General features: G+C 40.1%; 2 protein-coding genes across 2 annotated transcripts; both read right to left on the reverse strand.

Annotated features, from left to right (window-relative positions):
• Window positions 1-1,721: 1,721 nt before the first annotated feature.
• LOC306980783 (protein phosphatase methylesterase 1-like) lies at window positions 1,722-12,810 on the reverse strand. Its single transcript, XM_079580209.1, has 12 exons — window positions 12,615-12,810; window positions 10,180-10,373; window positions 10,058-10,111; window positions 9,937-9,988; window positions 9,716-9,870; window positions 9,502-9,592; window positions 8,225-8,290; window positions 7,927-8,089; window positions 7,682-7,847; window positions 5,351-5,415; window positions 1,941-2,008; window positions 1,722-1,872 (listed from the first exon to the last, which is right to left on the reverse strand). The coding sequence occupies exons 1-12, from the start codon at window positions 12,638-12,640 to the stop codon at window positions 1,854-1,856; spliced, it is 1,119 nt and encodes a 372-aa protein (XP_079436335.1). The 5' UTR covers window positions 12,641-12,810; the 3' UTR covers window positions 1,722-1,853.
• A 1,788-nt stretch (window positions 12,811-14,598) lies between these two features.
• LOC306981021 (uncharacterized protein) lies at window positions 14,599-18,256 on the reverse strand (the record flags this gene model as incomplete). The annotated part of the gene is made up of 4 exons (XM_079580567.1): window positions 14,599-14,842; window positions 14,917-15,034; window positions 15,814-15,959; window positions 17,616-18,256. 4 exons carry the CDS (start codon window positions 18,254-18,256, stop codon window positions 14,599-14,601), a joined length of 1,149 nt encoding a protein of 382 aa, XP_079436693.1.
• Between the last annotated feature and the right edge of the window lie 5,717 nt (window positions 18,257-23,973).

Below are 23,973 nucleotides of genomic sequence, written 5' to 3' on the forward strand. Positions count from 1 at the left end.
CTTTACCGAGCTTTACCCAAATCTAAGAGCTTAAAAGCAAAGCGTGACAAAATGTGACAAAAAAGTGACTAAGACTTGACGAAAACATGACAACAAAGCAACGAAATAAGCAATGAAAAACCGACAAAAAACTGACGAAAACACAACAAAAAGCCACAAAGAAAGTAATGAAAAAACAACAAAAACATGCTGCAACAATGTGACAAAAAGGTACAATCACTTTTGTAGGTCTTAGCTTTCAAATGAGGCGTTATACTGTTGCTGTTGTAAGCTTTTAGATTTGGGTAAAACCGAACTGGAGGAAATGCACTCGGTTAAGACGGGAGGTGAGAGGTTCACATATGTCTTTGTGGAAGAGCTGCAATTACGCTAATTTGGGCCAGGCTGGTCAGAGTCCAGGGCCCTTTTTCAGTCCCAGTCCGTCCCTGACGAAGAGGAAGCTAACATGCTAGCAGGCAAAGCTAACTGTGGGCTAGCGCCACTTAAACAGTATTAACAGCCAAGTTTGAGAGAAAAAAATTATCTTCATTGTGTAATTGGATGTACAATATCCCTCTGTCCCTTTGTCTTTTCTGTCAGCGAAGTAGTTCCTCTCACGGACAATTAATAAGTAAAAAAACGTAACATGCTACGACACCTGCAGTGCCGCTTATGGCCTCTAGGGGCACGAGTTACTTAGTACTGCTTTAAAATCCAAATATGTCCAAAGAAAACGCTATAAAAATGTATTAATGCCGCCTTTGCTCTGCTGTCAGATCTCAGAAGCTAAGCAGGAACGGTGCCTGGTCGGTGTTTGGATGGGAGACCATGTGGGAACACCAGGAAACCTGAGTGAGTGTAGTGAGTGAGGGGCCGATGGCGCAGATTGATCGCCACGTTTCTGTCTACCCTAGGGCAGCTGTACAATGGTGGCTTACCACCACCAAGAATGGAGTGAATGAATAATGCATAACAATGTAAAGCGACTCTAAAGGAACAGGCCACCGTTTTTAGATACCAAGATATGTTCTTACCTGAGCTTAGACGAGTTAATACATACCTGTCTGGTCTTTGTGCGCGCCCTCAGTCACGCAAAACGACCAAAGATGTTGTTAGCATTTGGCCTCTTCCAGTGTATTCCTATAGCTCCAAACGGGATGAAGTTAGAAGCGACCAAGCTCTTCCACTGGCACAAAGACCAGACAGGTACACATCAACTCGTCTAAGCTCAGATAAGAACATATCTCGGTATAGAACAACGGGGGCCTGTTCCTTTAAGTGTCTGATAAAGCGCAGTATAAGACCAATATTATTATATTTCTGAATAACAACTGGCACAAAACACAAACTACATGTATTTTATGTTGCTATGAAATTTAATAACCCTTTAAAATATACTCACAGCGGCACAAGTTACGTCTCATTACATTACAAGAAGTAAAAAGTACTGAATGATAGAACTATAAGTACAGTTTCTTCAAAAGGTTACTCAAGTACAAGTACGAGGAATTAATCTGAGTTTAGCCCAGGGGCGTCCAAACTCTGGTCACTGAGGGCTGCACATGGAAGTGTCTGTAACATGGAGGACCACAGATCAGTCATTCACGAGAAGTTTAAACCTTTCCCGATACCTTTATGTAGGTTTGGAACCACAATGCCAGCCCTGCCTCACAAGAAAATGTGTCTGAGGTTTTAAAAAGCCATGTTTTTCTGGTTGATTCAAAAGACGCCTGAGGGCACTTTGGGCGCACCTGGCCAGGCTTCAGTCTTATACAGCACAGACAAAACTACAATGTACAGTTTAGGCATAACACAAGATACTGAAGCGTCTACAGAGAGAACAGGCAATAAATCCTTGGTTGTCGTAGTCGAGATTAGTCAAACTGCTGAGAGCTAAAACATAAGGAGAAAAAAACATTTGTGGTTATCTAGTGACAATAATAGGATGAATGAAGTCTTACCCTGTAGATTCTCGCCGCGGTTCAGCAAACTTATGCCTCAACAGAAAAGAAGCCACAGCCTCTGCCACCTACATGAACAAAAAGCAATACTTTATAGAGATGTAATCAGTGCTTAATTTGTAAATGAGTATTTTCAGGAACACTTTTGGTCTGAAGTGATGGATTTGGGGAACACTCTCATTAACCTCTTAACTCCCACCTGAACCGAGCACATTTTCTCCAGTTTGGCTTTACCCCAATCCAAAAGCCTCTGGAAAAAAGGTGCGAAAATAGCAACAGAACTGTGACAAAAACAATGATGAAGATGTGACAAAAAAGTGAGAAAACTTTGACAAAAAAGTGACGAAAAAATGACAAAAATGTGACAAAAAAATGACTAAAATGTGACAAAAAATTACAAAAATTGCAAAAAAAAAATTACAAAAAAATGACAAACAAAATTACAAAAAAATTACAAAAAAATTACAAAAAATTACACAAAAATTACAAAAAAATTACAAAAAATGTGACAAAAATGTGACCAAAAATGACAAAAAAAATTACAAAAAAGTTACAAAAATGAATTAAATCCCCCCCCCCCCCCCCCCCAAAAAAAAAAGATGGAAAAAAATCTGATGATGTGAGGAAAAACATCCATTTAGATGAGTAGAGTTTTGTAGATCTTAGCTTTCAAATGAGGCGTTACACTGGCCTACAGGATCTGGGTAAAGCTGAACTGGAGAAAATGCTCTCGGTTCAGGCGGGAGTTAAGAGGTTAAACACCGTTATATTAGATGAAATCTTTGCCAGATCCTCCTAAATATTTCCCGGATCCTTTTCCCTGCTGCGTAACATTTTGGACTATACTGTACCATCAACACAAAACTTGCACTCAATGACCAGCTCGACACAGAAAATGATTTTTTTTTTGCAGTGGGTGATCAAAGAATGGATCTGGATGAGGGCCTAACCTGTTTAACTCTCAATTCTACTGACTTTCGTCGATGTCTCCATGGAAACGAGCTAGAGACGTACCCACTCCCGGTAAAGTTATAGTCATGTTTTAGCAGAGGTGAGCCGGTCAGAGCAAAAGGACATGTTTGTTTGAGGTATTTTTCAATGGTCAAAACATCTATCATAAAATAAATGCTTGTATTTAAATTGTGTTTATTGGGTCAAATCTTACGCGGTGTGGCTTTTAGCACTAGATATAATATAATAGAAGATTCCCTTTATTTGATTAAATTGTTAATACATTTTTGCCACGGCGTCTGTTTATTTTGTTTGGTCTTATGACAAAGACTGACTTCGGGCAATAACTTTGTTTACGTTGTAGTTGCACACTCAGGCCAGACGGTGGCGCATTACTCCGTGAGGTCACAGGCCTCCTTCAATGTGGCTGAATCTGTCGCCCGTCTCATCTTTTCCCTGTGTTTTACAGGTTAGTAACTGAGCAAAAAACACGGCAAATGGGTCGGAAAGTACTTTTAAGAAACACAGCTAAATGTGACTTCATGAATCTGTCGGTAAAAAATGCATTTTAGTTTAAAAGACGTGAAAAAGACAAGTCAAGGCGACGCCGCGGGCGCCATTTTGTGTTCGTTGTACATTTATTACAAAGCTCCGTTTGGTAATTTAAGCTACAAATGTGTATCCTCCTGACATTGTGTAAAAAGTCAATATGCCGTTAGAAGAGATAAACACTTGTTATAGAAAGTACACTGAGAATGTTTTAAGCTAAGCCAGTATAGAGTTCGGGAAATTCTACAGTTACCATGGAGATCCGCCATCTTTGCAGCTGTTAGCATACATTTCCATTGACAAACATTAGCTAATATTGGTATAAAAAGTGGAGAAAATAGCCGTGGAACAACTCCGTTAGCTGCTGAGTATCAGCTGGTAAATACATCTAGCACTGTGGTGTTCAACTGTTTTAATGTGAACAATAACTCCATATAACTTAACTTTTAAAATCTATTTACAATTTACAATAGCTGCTAATCCCATAATGCTTAGCGATATGACATCACATTCCTGAACTGTAAGGCAAGGCAAGGCAAGGCAAGTTTATTTGTAGAGCACAATTCATACACAAGGCAATTCAAAGTGCTTCACAGTTGCATAAATATAAGAAAACAAATACAATCAATAACATAGAATTGATTGTAGAATAACATAGAATTAATCAATTACGGTAAGAGGCAAGAGTGTAGATAAAATACTTTCAGTTATATGCATTTTTAAGTCTTGTTTTGACTCGCTCTGTCTTGAGCACTCTTTTTAAGTCTTGTTTTGTATACTGTATACTAATATAAAGAGCAAAAAATATTTAGTTTTTGAGGAAATTTTCGGTCTTGTACAGAAAGATCATGGACCCAGTGACTGATATTAGTGATCATTTTTCTAATTCATACATTTTCTTTTTAGCTATGACTTGTGAAAGTGTAATGCTGATAAACTTAAAGCAGTACTAAGTGGGCGGCAAGTGCTCTCGCTTCACAGCTAGAAGGTCCGGGTTCGATTCCCACCTGGACGGGCCTTTCTGTGTGGAGTTTGCATGTTCTCCCCATGTCTGCGTAGGTTTCCTTCGGGTACTCCGGTTTCCCCTACCACTAAAAACATGCACAATAGGCCAGGATGAATGATGTGTGTGAGTGAATGTATGGTGGTGTCAGAGGGTCCGACGTGTGTAGTCGCGAAAGCGCCTTTGACAGTCTCCCCCAGGGGAAACTGAAGCTACAAACGTAGTTTACCACCACCGAGTGTGGAGTGAATGTACAATTGTCTCATGTAAAGCGCTTTGTGACTATATATCTGTGAAAGACGCTATATAAATAAAGATCTTCTTCTTCTTCTTCTAAGTAACTCATGCCCCTAGAGGCCATAAGTGCAACTGTAGGTGTAGTAGCAAGTTACACATTTTTTAACGTATTAATTGTCTTGGAGAGTAAATACTACGCTGACGGGAAATTGGCAAAGGCAGAGAGGGATATTGTGCATCCAATTATACAATGGAAATATTTTTTTTCACTTAAACTTGGCTGTAAATACTGTTTAAAGTGACGCTAGCCCGCAGTTAGCTTTGCCTGTTAGCCTGTTAGCTTCTTCTTCGTGATTCCATTAGTGTGTATTGTTTGCTCCGGACCGGTGGCAGTCCAGGGGGAGGTGAAAGACCCTCCAATCATCCCATAAACACTTGTATTACCCCCACAGGGCTTACGAAAAGGATTTATTAAGGTAAACACGTTACTTAGTACTGCTTTAATAGGAAAAGTGGCTCCTGCCCCCGCTGAGTCTAGTGACATCATCACAACCCAGCAATATATTGAGAAACTTCGGCCTGTCTCAACTTTTCTCTGTGTTTTACAGGAACATTTAATCTGCCCAACAGGCCTGGGACAGTTACAGAACCACAGTTGTCTTTTCCTTACTTTTTCTGGCCTGTCTTCCTGCACTGCGTGGCCACAGGGAGGCAGCACCTGCATCATGAATCTACCTGAAGAAGAGACACAGGGACAAGAGAGAAAATGACAGGTAAGCACTAATACAGCAGTGTCAATTTGCATGAGACAAAAATGTAAGAAAATAATTAAGAAACAACAAATTGCCACAAAATGTAATAATAGTGTGAATCTAGTTCCTTTCTTTTCAATGAAAGACGTAGAAGAAACAAGTCTGGTCCTTTTTACATTTGCTTAAAAATATGAAGCCATATTTTTGTAATCATAACTTGTAGGTTTGTGTCGAGACCATGGGGACACCTTTATACTAAATTTGACAGATATTTTGTTGATTATTCTTAGGCTTCACTTTGACTAAAACACTTGGAGTCAAATGGACACATTTAAAGTCATTATCGTCCTCTTAGAAGCGCCTGTCACTTGCAGAGCGTTGTTGACTGACACCAGCAGCTGTCTCTGGAGAGGATCTGCCGCCTCAAGGTGTGTCTGAGTTTATCTCAGCGGCTCCGGGGACGTCTCTGCTGAGAACATGCCCTTTACCTCCCACGAAAGTCACACACAGGGCTGCTTTTCTATCTCACACTGAGCGTCTACCATCATGTGTGCTCTATTCCCAGCTTTGTAAGCATCAGTAATACAGGTGTAGACTTAAGCCTGCACGATGTCAAGGTTCTGTTTACTTGATATGTTTCCAGATACAATATATCACTAAAATACCTCTTGACAAATGTGCGATTTTGATTAGATTGCGATGAACTGAGGAGCCCTACGCCACACCTAAAAACACACTTTTTCTCCAGTTCAGCTTTACCCAAATCCAAAAGCTTCTCGCCCGGAGCTCACAGCCTATAAGCCACAGCAATATGTAAGCTAAGGTCTACAAACCTGATCGTGACTTTTCACTGCGTTTTTGGAACAGTTTATAAGCATTTTTAGTCGTGTTTTTGTCTCTTTTTTTGTTGTGTTTTAATAGGGCTGCTCGATTATTGAAAAAATAATAATCACGATTATTTTAGTCATAATTGAAATCACGATTATTCAAGCGATTATTTGTTGCCTTTAAAAAGTCTTTATTTTATTTATATATTTATTAATAAAAAAAAAAATATGCTGAATATTTTCTGAAGAGTCATAAAAGTACAAATGATCCTCGATTAAGGAGAGGTCTCTGTTTCACACCTGCCCCCTGCTGGCCAGCCCTCACACCTGCGCAAGTAAACTGAGCAGCGTGGCCTGATGACATCATCACACAGCGCTGTTTGTTTTTATGTCAGGCAAAATGTGAAGGGAAAATAATCCCAGCGCCATGAAATAATGCGGCTTTGCAAAAAAAAGAAACATTTATGAAAAAAATAAAAAAAATAAAACATTTATGAAAATGGCAATGGCAACTTTATTTATAATGCACTTTAAAACAACTGAGTTGATCAAAATGCTACAAAGGTCAAACATAACATAAAATACAATAGAAAAGGTGCATTGAATACAAATAGGTAAATCTGGTAAAATGTCAAAAACTCAAGCTGTGTTAAAAGCCAAAGTGAACAAGTGCGTTTTAAGAACAGATTTAAAAACAGGCAGAGAAGAAGCCTGTCTTATGTGCAAGGGCAGCTCGTTCCATAATTTTGGGGCAGCCACCGCAAAAGCCCGATCCCCTCTGAGCTTTCGTTCGGTCTTTGGGACGCTGAGGAGGAGCTGATCAGCCGACCTGAGAGACCGCGAAGGCTTGTACGGGTGTAAGAGCTCAGAGAACAACATTTTTTTTAGATTTTGCTAATTTTGTAATTGTTTAGTGTAATAATTGAAATTGTAATTGAATTTCGATTAATTGCACAGCCCTATGCTTTTGTCATTTTTTGTTGATTTCTTCATCGCTTTGTTCCTTGCTTTTATTGTGTTTTCGTCACTTTTTACTGTTATTGTTGCTTTTCTGGCACATTTTTTTCCTTTGTGGCTCTATTTTTTTTGCGTTTTCATCACTTTTTAATCGGGTGTTTTTGGTTGTATTTTCATCCTTGTTTTCGTTACTGTTTTGACATTTTGTTCAAGAAGCTTTTAGATTTGGGAAACTGGAGAAAATGTGCTCGGTCCAGGTTAAAGCATATATTTGGATCGACTAATGCTAGTTCACAAATAACATTCAAAAAGATTTAGGCCTTGAAATATTTTTAGTCATAAGTCATGGTCATAGAAATAAAGCTGGTGCCATAGAAATGCTTCAAAATCTAACGCTAAAGCAGAATGTCTCCTTTGTCCTTTACGCTGTCCAGTGCAACATGTACAATTCAGTTCTTTTCATACCTTGCATTTGCCCAATGGTCAGATCTCTATCCAGCCTGTCGATTCCAGCGAGCAGCAGTAGTTTGGGCAGGTTGCAGCTGAGAAAGAGGTGGGAGGTCCCCCTGAACCATCCGTCCCAGTACTTTTCTGACTTGGACAAATCGATCCTCCATTTGTACACGCCCGGCTTTCGCAAATGAGAAAAAAATAACTCTGTGAACTATTATTGATTCCACATTTTTATCATTGTGACGTGATTTCCACACCTGGTCTTCGCTGGGCTCACATCTCACATCAGTGGCGGCGTTTTCTTTGTCACTGACGTACGTTTGGTCGAATAATTCTTCGTTGTGTTCGACCACGACATCGGGCACCGGACTGGCCATGTCTGGGGTGGAATCCACCGAGTCGGTCCCCTCCACCTCACACCTCCAACGGTAAGAAAAAATAAAGCATTTTATTTCCAAATAGGATCTGAAAGGTGTGCTATAATCCTGTAATTACTTGTGATCGTTTGTAAGTAGTCAGTATTGCAATAGCTTGAATTTGTGTATGTTTTCAGACCTTTTAATCTGTCCCGTCATTGAAACTCTGGCAGACTCCAGGTTTCGAATTTGTCCGCTCTTGACACTGAAACAAAATAAGTACATTTGTATTAAATGGTCTGTAGTTTTCCACATATATCTGTTGACCATGGTAATCTTTAACTGAATAACTCTATATATTTTATTGGGTTGATTTAAAATGTCTCATATTGACTTACACTGTGTGATTTTTTAAATATATTTTTTGCCTTATAAAATGTTTAGATGTCACACTGCACGTAGCTACGACCACAGTTTATGGCTACGGCGTGTGTTTAGCTGAGGCAAGTGCCGCATGCTACTGGTGTTTATTTCTGCGGAAAAGTGCAGGGAAAGTCGTGTAAAATGTCAGGCCTGGCCTCTGTTGCTTTGACTCTGGCGGCGTGCGGTATTTACGGGAAGCACAATTTTTGTTTCCCATGATGGAAAGGCTACATTTACTTATCGACATCCTGATTGGTCAGATTCGTACAAACGCCTGAAAGACACCTTTTGTAAACTCCACTGTCCTGAAAGGAGCTATACCTGATTTCTTTTCTAGTTATGGAATGAAATTTGTTTTGTCTTCCTTAAGTATACTTTAGTGGGGAAAACACTGTAGATCTAATTATAACGCATTTGTATGAATTTGATGAATTTGGAGGCTAGTTTTCGAGCATTCTTGTGAAACTGACCCTGAAAAGTGACCCTGCAAGTGGTAAAATGTGCCTATAAACATCTCCCTGTTAAGAACTGGGATGCTACAAATATGTTCGGAAGATTAGGCATTTCAATTTAGTGGCTTCCTCTTTCATTGTTTGAAATAAAAATATCAGGTATAGGGCCTTTAAGGTTAGGGCTAAGGTAAGGTTGAAGTTAGTTGGTAAAACTCCACTATCCTTAGGTTTAGGGTCAGGTATACGATTAGTTTGGATAAGTTTAAGCTCGAGCTGTTTTGTTAAGGTGACGTCATGGTTGGAGCTCCACTTATACTGTAATTGGCTGCCAATGTTGTTCCCATGTTGGAAAAAAAAAATGACTGGCTCTGCGACTAGCCTTAGAAAATATCACACAGTGCCTGATAACGGTCGTAGCTTGTCTTTGGTCGTACGACGATTCTATTTTCAATCTTTGTGCCTGTTTCACGGAGCTACGACCTTCAGTTTTGAGCTACGATGAGGGATTATTCGTCACAGATGGCCAAAATCGTGCAGTATTCATCCGGCTTGAGAAAATCATTCCCTTTCCTTTGAAAAACACTGAAAGCCTAACTCATACCTCCACTCGATGGCATGTTCCATTGACTGGAAGGACTTAGGTCTTAGTTTTAGAAAGTTCTGTATGCTGTGGAGCGCTTCCATTGCACTTCCTGAAAGACAATAACAAGTTAACTTTACATTCATGTAGTATCAGACAAGTTTACTAGGAGTCGTAAGTTCTGGCTTGTCGAAACTGAAACTGAACATCTAATTTTTGGACTGACTTAACACACCTTCAACCACATCTATAGCCACTAGTCCCACGGTGTTGGGCACTAGCATGTTGCTGGCAGTGTGCACAGCGATTGCGCCACCAACTCCATGACCGATCAGGACGACGGGGGGCGGAGCTTCACCATAGCAGGCGCGAATCACGTTGGCTACATCGCTGAAGAAATGAAAAACGTATTTACCAAACCGGGGGAATGTAGCACCACAAGATTACAACAGTTACCTCGACATTGTTTGAGTGGAGAAGTCGCTCGATTGACGGACTAAGGTGGCCCCTTGAAGAAGAGGTTGAGGACATAAATGTTCGGTCCACAAATGTAAATTTAGAGCGAGGGAAAACTTACCATGCCCCCTTAGGTCCATGGCTAGGACTCGGCAAATCACCCTGCTGGCTATGGCTGACTGCAACAAGAGAAACCACGATTAAGCCTCGAAAAAGCCATCTAAATGAAGTGTCTTCCATCACTCACTGTGAAGACGGCCCAGGACAGTCCCGAGTGACCCCCTCCGTGCAGCAGGACCAGGAGCGGACCGTCATTCCCCGCTTTGTAAATCCTAAACACGTCTCTGCTGTCGGAAGGCCCCACGCTCACGTCCTCCATCTGATCGAAGTATTCGCTCCAGGGCACAGGGGAGTAGTCCAGCTTCTGTCCGACCTCCCTGGAAGACGAGCAAAGTCACCCACGTATTCAGGGCAGAGGCAAAACGAGAGACAGTTCAGGGAAGCAAATTTGCCTCGCACCTGCCAGAGAAACTACTATTTGGTTAAGTTGAATATGTAGTGAGATTGTGAGCATTGTGATTTAAGCAGTCACAATTCTGATCTGGATGAAATGCACAAAAACAAAGACAGTAACAAGATGTGCAGTTCTATAATGACTAGCTGAGACCCGGCCTTTGGCCGGGCCTCGCTAGTTTGCACATTTGATAGTCTGAGATTATGAGTTATTACAAAGAAATGTCCAACCCGTCACACAGTTCAGCTGTAGACCAGTGGTTCCCAACCCATTCCAAAAACTATGGCCACTACAAATGTTTAAAATAATTAATGCTAAAAATAATTTCAAACAAACTGCAATTTGAGTGTTTGATGCACCCGTACTTTGTTCTTATAAACTACAACGACAATATGTTCGCTAAAAGGGAATAGAATTCAAGAGACAGTGGAATAAGTATGGATAAATATGAGGGGTTCAGCTCTAACGGGTCGGTTCACGGTGCAGGACCCGTGGTTTGGTGCATCACCGTAGTGTACAATGTAAAAAAAAATAAGTTGGTGTTGAAATGAAATAGCCTAATGATCGTTGTTAGACAGTATTTATAACCTTACAATAAAATTGGCAATGCGTTCAAAGCTGCTTTAGAATAAAATGTACCTCTGGGCTCACAATACGTGAAAGCAAATGACACACATCGCCCGGTTTCGATGCGCGCGCGCACACACACGCACGCGCACACGCACGCGCACACCGCCCTGTTTTGATGCACGCGCGCACACATACACGCACCGACGCACACACAAACGCGCGCACACGTGCACACACACACATCGCCCTGTGTGGATGCGCGCACACGCACGGCAGTCAGATCTCGCGCACTCGCGTTGTTGTGACGGCGGGTTGTCCTCGGACAGCAGCACCGCGGTCCATATGGACCCGTGGTCAATGGCCGCGGGCGGCGGGACCGCAACGTGGGGGCCGGCACCACGCACAAACTCACTACTGTCGCCAGGCTTCCTGATGTTCCCAAACGGTCTCCCATCCCAGTCCTAACCAGGCCCTTCCCTGCTTAGCTTCGGAGGAACAGTCTCCCATCCCAGTTCTAACCAGGCCCGTCCCTGCTTAGCTTCAAAGTCGGTATGGGAAATAAACATGGCGGCGCCCAGCCGGCGGCCATTGGGATAGCGTTTTCTATTATAGATAAGACAGTCAGACTTCTTTTTGTTCTGGGGCTAACGTTCTGGCCGTTGATATATCATTTGCTTTTGTTATGAAAATTGCTCTTCATAAATAAAAGGAAAGCTGGGCTGCTGTAATCTCCTATATATTTACTACCAGAAGAATCAGAATAATTTTTTATGGCCATTGCTTGTAAACAGGTTCACAAACTAGGATTTTTTCTTGGTGAGACATGCAACATTAAACATAAAAAGCATATAACACAGAGTTTAGATAGAAATAAGCTACAAACTTTAAACTATAAGGCTTTAGAGGCATGTATAAGAATATTAAAATAATTAAGATAAGAGAAGATACCAGTATTAGTCATAAGTTCTGGCCCAAAACATGGAGCACTGTGGACTGTAAAATGGCATTGCAACTAATAATTAATTTGGGGACATTTTCATGTAATATTGGGCAAAGATTCCTACATGACATATGTTTAACTTGAATACATAACTTTAAACTCTTACACCGGCTTCCAGTTCGGCTTTACCCAAATCTAAAAGCCTCTTGACGGGAGCTAGCAGCCTACAGGCCAGCCTCATTGGCAGCAGATCTTTTTCCTCGCGCTGTTGTGCCATTACTTTGACTTTTGTCTCGTTTTTGTTGCTGTTTTGACACTTTATTTTTCAAGAAGCTTTGAAATTCTGGTGGAGTCGATCTGGTGAAAATGTGCTTGGTTATGGCGGAGGTTAAGCTCTTATCCCCCACTTTAACCGAGCACATTTTTTTCCAATTCGGCTTTACAGCTTTTAGATTTGGGTAAAATGTGGTCGGTTCAGGTGGGGGTTAAGAGGTTAAACACACAAAAAGCTCGAGCTCGTGACTATTGAATGTAACACTGCCAAAATAGTGCAGGGCCATTGATTATACTGTAAATTCTAATGTATTTTTTTTATTGCAGTTGCACAATTTTCAAGCTTTCAAGTAGAGCATGAGTGAAGAAATGGCGACTTACTGCTCTGTGTCGAAGTTCTCCCACATGTTTCCTCCGAGGCCTGCACCACCTGCTCAGGTTAATGAATCTCTCCTGATGTTGTTTGGCACAGCTATATTGGTCAACTAACAGCCTCTATTTACAAGGTCTTCTGTTCTTTCTAAGAGCGAAGTAAAAGAGAGAGTCGCTCCCCTCTCCCTGTGCTCTTCTGTCCCGTATCCATCGGCCAAAGGACTGGATTTGAATGTGAGTAAGTACAAACGCAAACGCACAAAGCTCAGTCAGCTGGTGTTGGCAGGAGCATCGCAGACTCACTGTCTTATTGGCTGAGGCCTGTGAAGTGGGCATCTGGTACAAAACAAAACAGTCTATTTAATTGCCATGTATTACAATGTTCCAGTGTTTTTTCACTCAGAATCTCCCAGAGGTCCTGCGTCCGAGAACTGAGAAACTTTTTGTGTTAATTTTTTCATAGCCTTTTTTGGGTCACTTATTTGTTGGGTCTTTGTCACATTTGTGCCACTTTTTCAGCATTTTTTGTCACGCTTTTGTCGCTCTTTTGTTGCATTTTTGACACAATTTTTTGTTGACTTTTTGTCACTCTTTCATCTTTTTTAAAAACGTTTTTTGTTTTATGTTCATTCCCGTTTTTGTCGCTATGTTGTTGCTTTTCTCAAGAAGCTCTTGAGTTCAGGTTCGGGGTTAAGAGTATGTATGTATGAGTATGCATTATCCTAAAAAGGAATACAAATCTTAAGTTTTGCAAGAATTAAACCTTTCAAAGAAGCACATGATAGTTTCACTGTCCAGTCATTGCAAGACTGCAGTAAATGACTGCAGCTGTGCATCCGCATCAACTCACAGTTTCCTTCCTTAACAAAACCAGCTGTATCACTTGCTCCATCTAGTTTGGCCAAAGCAGCACATTAGACAAAGTTTAATGAAGCTGCAGTGAGATAACTTCCGTGTTCAGAAACACGGCTCTCAGGTGGCCGTGACAGACAGCTCTGTCTCCTTGGTGATTAGATTAGAGTGTCCTGTTGCTCCCTGAAGCATTCTCACCATAAAACTGAATAAGAACCATAAAGTACCATAAGGAGTTTAACTTACTCCCCTCCGGACGCAGGCTAAGAATGCCCTGTACTGGAACCCGTCGGGCCAGGGCCTCTTTTATTCCAGAGGCTGTTGATGAGATAGATGATCTTACGTCGCTCAGTGAAGCTGCAGCACCTTAGGCTTTGTCCGATCTTACGCTGATTGGCTCTCAGCCTCAGAGCCGGACTGATGATTTTTTTGTTTGTTTGTATACTTTATTGTCCCCTTAGGGAAATTTGTCCTCTGCTTTTAACCCATCCTTCAATCAGTGGTCGACGGCAGGGCCGCGCCGGGGGACCCATCTCCATGATGTGGAGCTAGGCTGATGGTCAGAATCACTTGGCTGGAGGACTTACCTATTGCACATGTTTTTAGTAGTAGGGGAAACCGGAGTACCTGGAGGAAACCTACGCAGACACGGGGAGAACATGCAAACTCCACACAGAAAGGCCCCGTCCTGGTGGGAATCGAACCCGGGACCTTCTTTCTGTGAAGCAGAAACAGCCACTAACCGCTGTGATTTACCATAAAATATATTTTTCTATACTTTTTGTTGTACCAGTAGTTTGTCTCAGAAAGTAAAATATGACTGAAGTGCATTATTCATATTTTTTTCAACTCAAACCACATACAGAGTCCATTGAAACTCTGACAGAACAAAATAGGGATGTGAAATTCTGAGACGCTCTTCAAATAGAACATTACTCAAACCGTTATAGTGAAGTGAAACAGATTCTTCTAGGACTATGAGGAGATCACACTTATGTCAAGAGATTCAATACAAATGCAACAAGTATTTCTCAAGTCAACTGTACAACAACTGTGTTTTATTCTAAGATGTTCAGACACAAAGCAATACAAATGATAATCGAACAAAAACAGAAACAATTATTGAGATATTATGCTGCTTTTAATGATCCTCTTCTGGTTCAATGATGAGGTGTCTGTCGTCATTGGGGTTGTTGTCGGCGTTTAAAGCTTGGTGGAGTTTCTGCCAGAACACTCCCTTGTGCCGAGCCGCCTGTGGCCAGCTGAGGTACGTGCGTTTCTTGACCACTCGCCTCATTTGGTAATATGGAGACAGCTGCCATGTTGGAATATCCTCCAGGAACACCAGAACCAGAACGTCCTTCTTCTCATCAAACAGGCGCACACTGTTGACATAAAAGATGAATTATGTTGCTCCTTTTAACTGTAGATCGACAGATACAGGGCTTAGAGTTAGTACCTGGCCATTTGGATCTCCCTGGAGCACCACTCACTCTGCAGATAATGTGGGCTGATCACACAGATGGTCTTCCTGCTGCCGTAGATGGCGTCTGTGATGTTCTCTACAATAGGTTTACCTGCAGAAATGTGCCAAGCTCTTGATGTTTGTATTTGTTAACATGCAACACCGTTCTGTTAGTTTTGAAATGCCTTGTACAGTCTCCCGCCCGGCTCGGATCCTCGAAGGCCTTTGAGCCGTCCCTGTGAGACTATAGTAAAAAGCAGCCATTTCATAAGCACTGGCAGCCTCTGATTAGCTCTCTCTGCCCAATACAGCTTTATTGGGTCTGTGTTTTCAACGTGAGAACATCCAGCCATGTCAAATAAGTCCGTAGCCGAGCTGCTAACCGCTCACCCGGAGTGCATAGATCCAATGAAAACAAGTATTGTGCTCTAATAACGTCGTTAAAGCCGGTAAACTATATAAAGCAGCCTTTGAGATGATCACACACAGAGTCGGGCTTGATGCATTTGTTGTTAATTGCGGACTTTTCATCAACAATGAGCTGTAGGCGATTGTAACAAGCTAACCGGGCTGACCGGAAATAACCATTTTCCGCTGGCACAAATAATCGTCCTTTATTATTATGTTGCCACAGTTTCCCTTGGGGAAGTCTGACAGAAGCGCAGCTACACAAATCTGCACCAACAAACCCTCCGACCACTACCAGCCACTCACTCAGCCACGCGCCTGGTATCCCCTCACTGTCTCACATCGAAGTTCTAACCAGTTCCAACCCTGCTTAGCTTTTGAGATTTGACGGGAAATCCATTCACAAGGCGGCATGGAACTTCAAATTCAATACTTTTTTCACTTGTGGCACAGTGTATAGAGTTGCTCATTAGGTGTTGTTACCTGGTTCAAAGTCTCTGTGGTGAAGACACAGCCTCCAGCCTTGTTCTCCCTCCAACGCGGGCAGCATCTCCTTGTAGACCCAGTCCTCATCGTGAACGTTAAAGGAGATGAATGCATCGTAAAGGTTACCGTCGCCCGTCTTTTTTCTTTTATCATAGCGATGTGCCAGAAAGAGATTGTATGCATAGACCAAATGAAATCTCAGGAAGTGAAAGACAAAACATACAAAAAGGAAAAGCAGAATCACACTAGTGTTAGAAATGAAGCAAATTAATCCAACATCTATCCAACACGAGCGAGTGTCAAAGTTTAGGAAGATTTCCTCCTTTTGAGTGACAGGAGAGACACACTTGTACTGGTAGCCATTGACAACTTGTGTTTGGTTATTAGTTTGGGCCCATTGTTGAAAGCCAGCGTTAAGACAATCACATAACAGTGTGTTTTGTGATATATCTAAATAGGTCAAACTAGGGAGAGTTTGGAAAATAGTGTCATTTATAACAGATAATTGGTTATCACAGACTTTAATCACCTGAAGGGTCCTGAGGTTGGCCAGAAAATCTAATGTGCTGAATTTATTGTGTGAGAGATCGATTTGTTGTAGTTTTGTAATGGGATTAAACACCTCTGGAGATAGGAATGACAGATCACTGTTGGTGATGTCGAGGCTGGTAAGCTGAGGAGTGTACTTAAAAGTGTCTGGGTGGATTGACATTCGGAAGAAGTTGTCAGTTTTTAAGTAGTCAAGCGATTTGAGGCCACTGAAGAGATTTGGTGAAACATCAGGAGAAAACTTTGTGTCAGCATAAAGGAAAAGTGTTATCAAGTTTGGTAAACCAGAAAAAGGTGGATCACTTGAGGTGTTCTGTGGTGTTTTGTACAATAAGAATGAACCTAGATGTAATTCTAAATATCTTAAGGAATACAGCCCTTCAAAAATCTCCTTTGTCATGAGACTTGTTGAACAGATTAGGCGCTGAAGACGACTAAGCCCTTCAAAAGCACCGTCGTGTGAATAAAAATACTTTGCTGACTTTAAATTCAAAACCTTCAGAGAAGACAAGTTCCTAAACTCACCTTGTTGGAGTAAAAAACGATCAACATTGTTCGTAAAAAGTAAAATTTCTAGTTTTGGCATGTTGACTCTGAAAGCTTTGTTAAAAGAACGAACAGAATTTTGTCCAATGTCCAGAGTATTTAAACTGTACAGATTTTGAAAAACACACTCGTCAAGTGTGACAATATTGTTTCTCCTCAGACCAAGCACGGTCAGCTTTGTTAAATTTGCAAAGTCAAGACAGTTTATCTCACTGATATAATTGTAGTCCAGAAAGAGTTTTTCCAGATTGAACTGTCCCCGAATAGCTAGTGGTACTTTTTGCAGGGTATTATGAGATAAGTCAAGAACCTGGAGTTCTTTCATTGATTTTAGTGATTGATCAGACAGTTTGGTGTAACTACCAGACAAATCGAGCTCAGTGACATGCGAACAACCGTGAAACATCTGATCATCTATTGTGCCCAGTATGTTTAACTTAAGATTTATTCTTTTAATTGACACCTTTGAACATGCAACTTGTACAAGACCTTTTAGAGTTATTTGGGCCATAGCAGTTAGACTTAAGTCCTCTAAGTTGATGGTGCTGTTAAGCAAAGCAATAAAGGTTTTCAGGTCAATCTTCTGAAGAGACAGTTTAGTTACATTTCTTAAAAAAGTATTGTTAGTTACATCCCACTCGAAGCTTTTTGTAACTAAATCTATAGACCGAAGATATGGAAATATGTCTTGTTTGAGGCTAAACTTGTCTAAAGTTAAATCTAATGATTTAACATTCGATGTGTTCAGTCGAAGTTTATCTGAATCAAAGGATGTTGAATGGTTATTGATCAAAGAAATATGCTCTATATTTGGAAGTGTGAAGAGTGGTGTCATATCGGTTGTGTTGTCTATATGATTATAGTTCAATAGTACCCGCACTAAACACAACAAAGGCTGAAACGCTTTTGGGGAGATTTTTGAGATACGGTTTCGAAGCAGATCCAGCAAAATCAGTTTGTTCAGACCTACAAACATGTTATCTGTCAGGTTTGTGAGCTTGTTATGGGAAAGGCGTAATAGTTTCAGCTCTTTTAAATCACCAAAAGCATAGTCCTCAATATGGTACAGCTGATTATGCGTAACTCCCAAAGTGGCGAGTTGGGTAAAATGTTTAAAATCTGTGACTTTAATCCGTGAAATCTTATTGAAACTGACTTCCAGTACATTAGTGTTTAGTGGAAGATCGGTAGGTACTTCCTGGAGTTCACCGCTTTGGCACAAAACACTCACAACTTCCACAGAGGACTCAATTGTGCAGTTCTTCAGAGAAAAAGACAGTGAAGAGGTGAAAAACAAAAGAGTTTGGACGAAGAACAAAGTGACAGCGTGACTGGTCATCTTCATGATGAGTTTGAGGGAACACACTGGCTCTTTATGATGTAATATTGTCTAAGGAACGAAAGAACAGATCAATGATTTTTCAATAAGTTTGGTTTGTTGTGTGTATTTATGTCCGGGAAAAAAAAGCTTTACTCACCAACTTTTTCTTGGCAGCAGTCACATCTGAGTGGACCTGGAATGAGTAATGTTAGACAGTTGAGAGGAGACGAATGTGGAAGTAATGCAGTGCTACTGCCTCCTCAGAGCCGCCTTAACCAATGGGCTATCAGGGGCTGGAGCCCAGGGGCCTATGGGTGCATTAAGGTGGGCCTGCGCCTCCTATGCGTTCATAACGCACAGTGCGTCAGGCATCAAGGAGGACACCACATCAATGCCATTGTGATTGAATGGCATTGTACGGTATTCACTGTTCTATCAAACTCTTACCACCCGCCTAAACCAAATGCATTCTCTCCTCTCCTCCCTTAACGCCTCATTTGAAACCTGAGAACCACAAAACTGATCTTTTTCCCACGTTTTTGCAGTGTTGTCCACAGAGAGGGAAGACTTTCCATTAATTCCTGCACCCACAGTGTAGGCTTTAGGCTTGCACCAGCTTTTGATTTTTAATTTTTAGTTGTAGCTGGGTTTAGAAAACAATCTTTAGAAAGAGTAAGAAAGAGTAAAGTGCCATATGTGGGCATATGGGCCAAACATCTCCACTTCAGATGCGTTCAAATGCTGGAAAATACAAAGAAGCATCTACAATATACCTCTGAAAAATAAATACAACCCCTAAATAAATAAATATTATATATAATCAATATATTTATAAATTACTGTAAGGATGTCTTGGATATTTCCAGTAATGATACTTCTGCACGTGATCGAAGTTCCTAATTTATTCAATACTACATTGTTTTGGGTTGACCATATCACTCTTGTTTTGTCTCTTTATTGTGATTATTTCCTCATTGACAACAATGCAGGTCACTTCTAAAAGGGTATCATTGTTGTGGGCTGTTAGTGAACTCGCAGAAGCAGAGTCATGTGAATTGGATTGTGGCGACCAAGATGTATTGAGGATCCACATGTTTATGACAACTTGTGTTTTGGTAACATAGGCACGAGGTATGGAAATATTAAAAAGAAATGCAGTTATACAGCTCTTAGATAAGTCATTTTTCTCAGACGAGCTAAAAACATATTATAAATGTGATTCCTTGTTGATCAGTAATCCATTATGAAAAGTATTGGGGCGCTATGACCCGAACAAGGCACTGCAATCTGACGGGATAATCACCACAGGAATGTAAAAGCAATGAATGTACTGTTGACAAGGCCTGTGCGGGGCATCCAAATACAACAGGCAAAGAGGAAGCTGCAGCATCTGAGAATTCACTATTTAATATATAAGTGAAGAAAAAACAACAGTAGCAGTTTTACTATTGCAACAACATCATCACGAGTAAAACTAACCTTTCTTATGACGGTCTAACAAGAAATATATTGAATTCTTTGCCAGTTTTTGTTTCTCGTATTAATAACTAAATACAGAGATAGAAACTATAAATCAATCAATAAATAAATTTCCCATTAAGGACTATCCTGTCTTACAATAACAATTTTAAACTTGGGGCTCTTTGGAATACTTAAAGGTATACAGGAGGATTTTCACGAATTTTAGGAAAGAACTGCCCTCTCCACTTTTTAAAAAAAATGCGCATGCGCAACGCTCTACCTGCCTCCGAGGAGAAAATGTAGAAACATTTAAAACGAGCTACGATCAACATTGTCCCGTTATAAAGTATTCCCAGAAAAAGGCTAAAAGTGCATCATGGATGACAAAGGGAATACTAAATGCTTGTAAAAAGAAAAATCTTCTCTATAGAATATTCTTAAAGGAGCGCACAGAGGAAGCAGAATGCAAGTATAAAACATACAAAAATAAATGTATAAGAATCTCTAAAAAAAATGCACTATAGATCCTTACTGAACAAAACCAAAAATAACATAAAGGGTCTCTGGAGGATTATAAACAGTGTCATCCAAAGGAAAAAGGTAAATGGGTCTCCTCTTGATCATTTCACAACACACAAGAAATGTCCTCAGGAGATTGAAGAAACAGTATATAAATTTAATAAATATTTTGTAAATGTGGGACCTCAGTTGGCCGCATCGATACTACCTCCACAGATGGAGACTCACAGTGTCAAAACGTCGGAAAATGTAAACTCCTTTTTTCTTTCAGCTACTAATCCTAAAGAAATTATAGATATAGTTGGTAAGTGCAAAACCAAAAAAAACAACAGACTGTGACGACCTCCGTTATTAAAAAAGTGATTAATGTGATAGCTGAGCCTTTATCACATATATATAACTTATCCTTTTCTACAGGTGTATTCCCCGATCACATGAAAACCGCAAAAGTAGTTCCTATTTACAAAAATGGAGATAAATCCCAATTGTCTAATTATAGACCAATTTCTATTCTAACTCAATTCTCAAAAATTTTGGAAAAAATATTTAACAATAGACTGGAAAATTATATAGAAAAATACCAAATAATAAATGAAAATCAATATGGTTTCAGGAAAAGCAGATCAACAATGCTGGCCCTACTTGAACTAACAGAGGAGATAACTAATGATATAGACAACAAGAAATATTAAATTGGAATATTTCTAGATCTAAAGAAAGCTTTTGACACCATGGATCATAGTATTCTACTACAAAAAGCACAAAAAAATGGAATTGGGGGACTTGCCCTAAATAGGTTAGAATCATATCTAACCAACAGGAAGCAATTTGTTCAAATGGGCCATTACAAATCATCCTGCGAATCTAGAAATTGCGGAGTACCCCAGGGATCAATTCTGGGCCCCAAACTTTTTTTTATTGTATATTAATGATGTGTGCTCGGCCGCAGAGATATTTAGGTTCATTCTCTTTGCCGATGACACAACATTAATAGCGTCAGGCGCGAACTTGCAACAACTTGTGATTGAAGTTACAGAAGAATTGTCTAAGCTAAAGGACTGGTTTGATAAAAATAAATTATCATTGAATGTATTAAAAACAAAATTTATGGTGTTCACAAATCGACGCATTGAGGCGGAGATCCAACTACACATTGATGACAACAACATTGAAAGAGTCTATGAGCACACTTTCCTGGGAGTAACTCTTGATCACAAGTTGAGCTGGAAAACAGCCAGAGCCCGGAAATCAGGAAGTGATGGTGACTGGCTGCTTTTTAGGCAATTGCGAAACAGATTTACATTGCTGCTGAGAAAAGTAAAATCTGGCTTCTATCTTGCTAATTTAACAGAAAATTTATCAAACCCCCAAAAATTTTGGAAGGCCATAAAATCACTAAATAATTTGAGTAATTGTCTTCATTTGCCTTCAAATATAGTGATTGATGGACAAAAAGTTACTAATAAAACTGAAATGCTGAATAAATTCAATAAGCATTTCATAGAATCTGGCTCCTTGTTTAAACCAGATAATTCTTTGGGGCAGCCTCAAACTCATAGGGAAAATGTGATGGAGGATTTTAACTTTCGGGCTTTTACAGTCAATGAAGTTAAGAGGTCGCTGAAACAATTAAAAGCTTGGAAACCAGCGGGCCCTGATAACTTAGAGACACATTTTTTAAAGCTTGCATCTGAATTTATTGCAAAGCCATTGTGTTGTATTTTTAATCTTACATTGGAAACAAATAGAATTCCCAAAGATTGGAAATCTGCAATTGTGTTGCCACTTTTAATGCAAGCAATTTAAATAATTATAGGCCTATTTCAAAAATTTCTGTTGTGGCAAAAATTCTTGAATCCTTGGTTAATGATCAAGTGAAACTGTACCTTGCTTCTACTTCTACTTTGTCAGAGTTTCAATCAGGATTTCGTAAAAAGCATAGTACAACTACAGCTACTATGAAGGTTTTAAATGATATAACTGAAGCTCTTGATAATAAACATTGCAGTGCTGCCCTTTTTATTGATTTTACAAAAGCCTTCGATACTGTTGACCACATTGTCTTGGCTCAAAGACTGTCAGCGTGTGGTTTTTCAGACCAGGCAGTTGAATGGTTCAAAAATTACCTGTCCAATAGAACCCAGAGTGTACAATTGGAGGGTTCTGCTTCTGGCGTTCTGCAGATCCAAAATGGAGTGCCTCAAGGGTCCATACTTGGGCCCTTGCTTTTTACACTGTATATAAATGGCATTGGAAGAAATATCCCAAATGCTAAATTTCACTTTTACGCAGATGATACAGTGATCTATTGTTCAGCTCCCAGCCCTGCAAAGGCCTTTGAGTATCTTCAATCAGCTTTTAATCAAGTGCAGGATCAGTTGTGCCATCTCAGACTTGTTCTGAATGCAGAAAAAACAAAACTGATGTTTTTCTCCTTGCTAAAAAAGAAAATTAGTTTGTCTGAATCAATCTGCACTAAATCTGGACAGAAAATTGAATTGGTATCGAGTTTTAAGTATTTGGGTTTTATAATTGATGATAAATTGTCTTTTAAATTGCATATTCGAAATGTAACCAAAAAGTTGAGAGTGTTACTGGGGTTTTACTATAGAAATAAGTCTTGCTTTTCTTTTACTGTGAAGAGGAGGTTGGTGGAAGCCACATTTCTGCCTGTTCTTGACTATGGCGATGTGTTGTATATGAATGCTCCTGTACAGTGTCTTGGGTTGTTGGACAGTGTGTATCATGGGGCTCTGTGCTTCATCACCAACTGTCGACCTCTTACTCACCACTGTTTGTTATACTCTAAGGTGAATTGGGTTGGACTTCAGGCTCGTCGACTTTCTCATTGGTATGTTTTTATTTACAAGGCGCTTCTTGGAAGGCTGCCTTCTTATTTATCTTGTCTTTTAAAAGTGAAGCAGAGTCAGCGTAGTCTTCGTTCTAATGACACCTTGCACTATGTTGTGCCTGTTGTGCGGACTGAACTGGGAAAGACTGCTTTCAGTTATTCGGCTCCATTTACATGGAACCTCCTGCAGAAGGACTTCAAAATCACGGACCTTATTTAGGTATTAGAATAGTTTCAAGTCTCTTGTGATGTCAGTCCAGTCCAGATCAACGGTGTGTGAATGTTTTAACTAATGTTGTGTATGTTTTTAAATGTATGGAAACCAAGAGTTGCTGCCCATCTTGGCCAGGTCTCTCTTGTAAAAGAGATCTAAGATCTCAGTGGGACTAACCTGGTTAAATAAAGGCTAAATGAATAAAATAAAATAAAAACATATAGCTAAGATCAGAGCCAAAATGGCAAAAAACGTGTCTTTAATGGGCAGAGCGAGACATTTCTTTGATAAGCAATCTTTACATATCATGTACAGTTCTCTTATACTACCTTACCTGACCTACTGTGTGGAAATTTGGGGGAACACGTATAAAAGCAATACAGATGTTTTATATAAATTACAAAAGAAGGCCTTACGAATTATCCACAAAGTCGGATATAGGGAGCACACCAACCCACAATTTGTACAGTCGCAGATTCTCAAATTTACAGAATTGGTGCAATTAATAACTGCCCAAGTTGTCTTCAAAGCCAAAAACACTCTACTCCCTGCAAACATTCAAATCATGTTTTCAGACCGTGATGGGGGTTATAACCTAAGAAGGAAAATGAATCTTAAGAAAAAATATTCCCGCACAACTCAAAAAAGTATGTCTGTTACACGAAGTGGAGTCGACCTCTGGAACTCATTAGAAGA

The sequence above is a fragment of the Gobius niger genome (assembly GCF_951799975.1).
Source record: "Gobius niger genome assembly, chromosome: 21".
NCBI classification, from domain to species: Eukaryota; Metazoa; Chordata; class Actinopteri; order Gobiiformes; family Gobiidae; genus Gobius; species Gobius niger.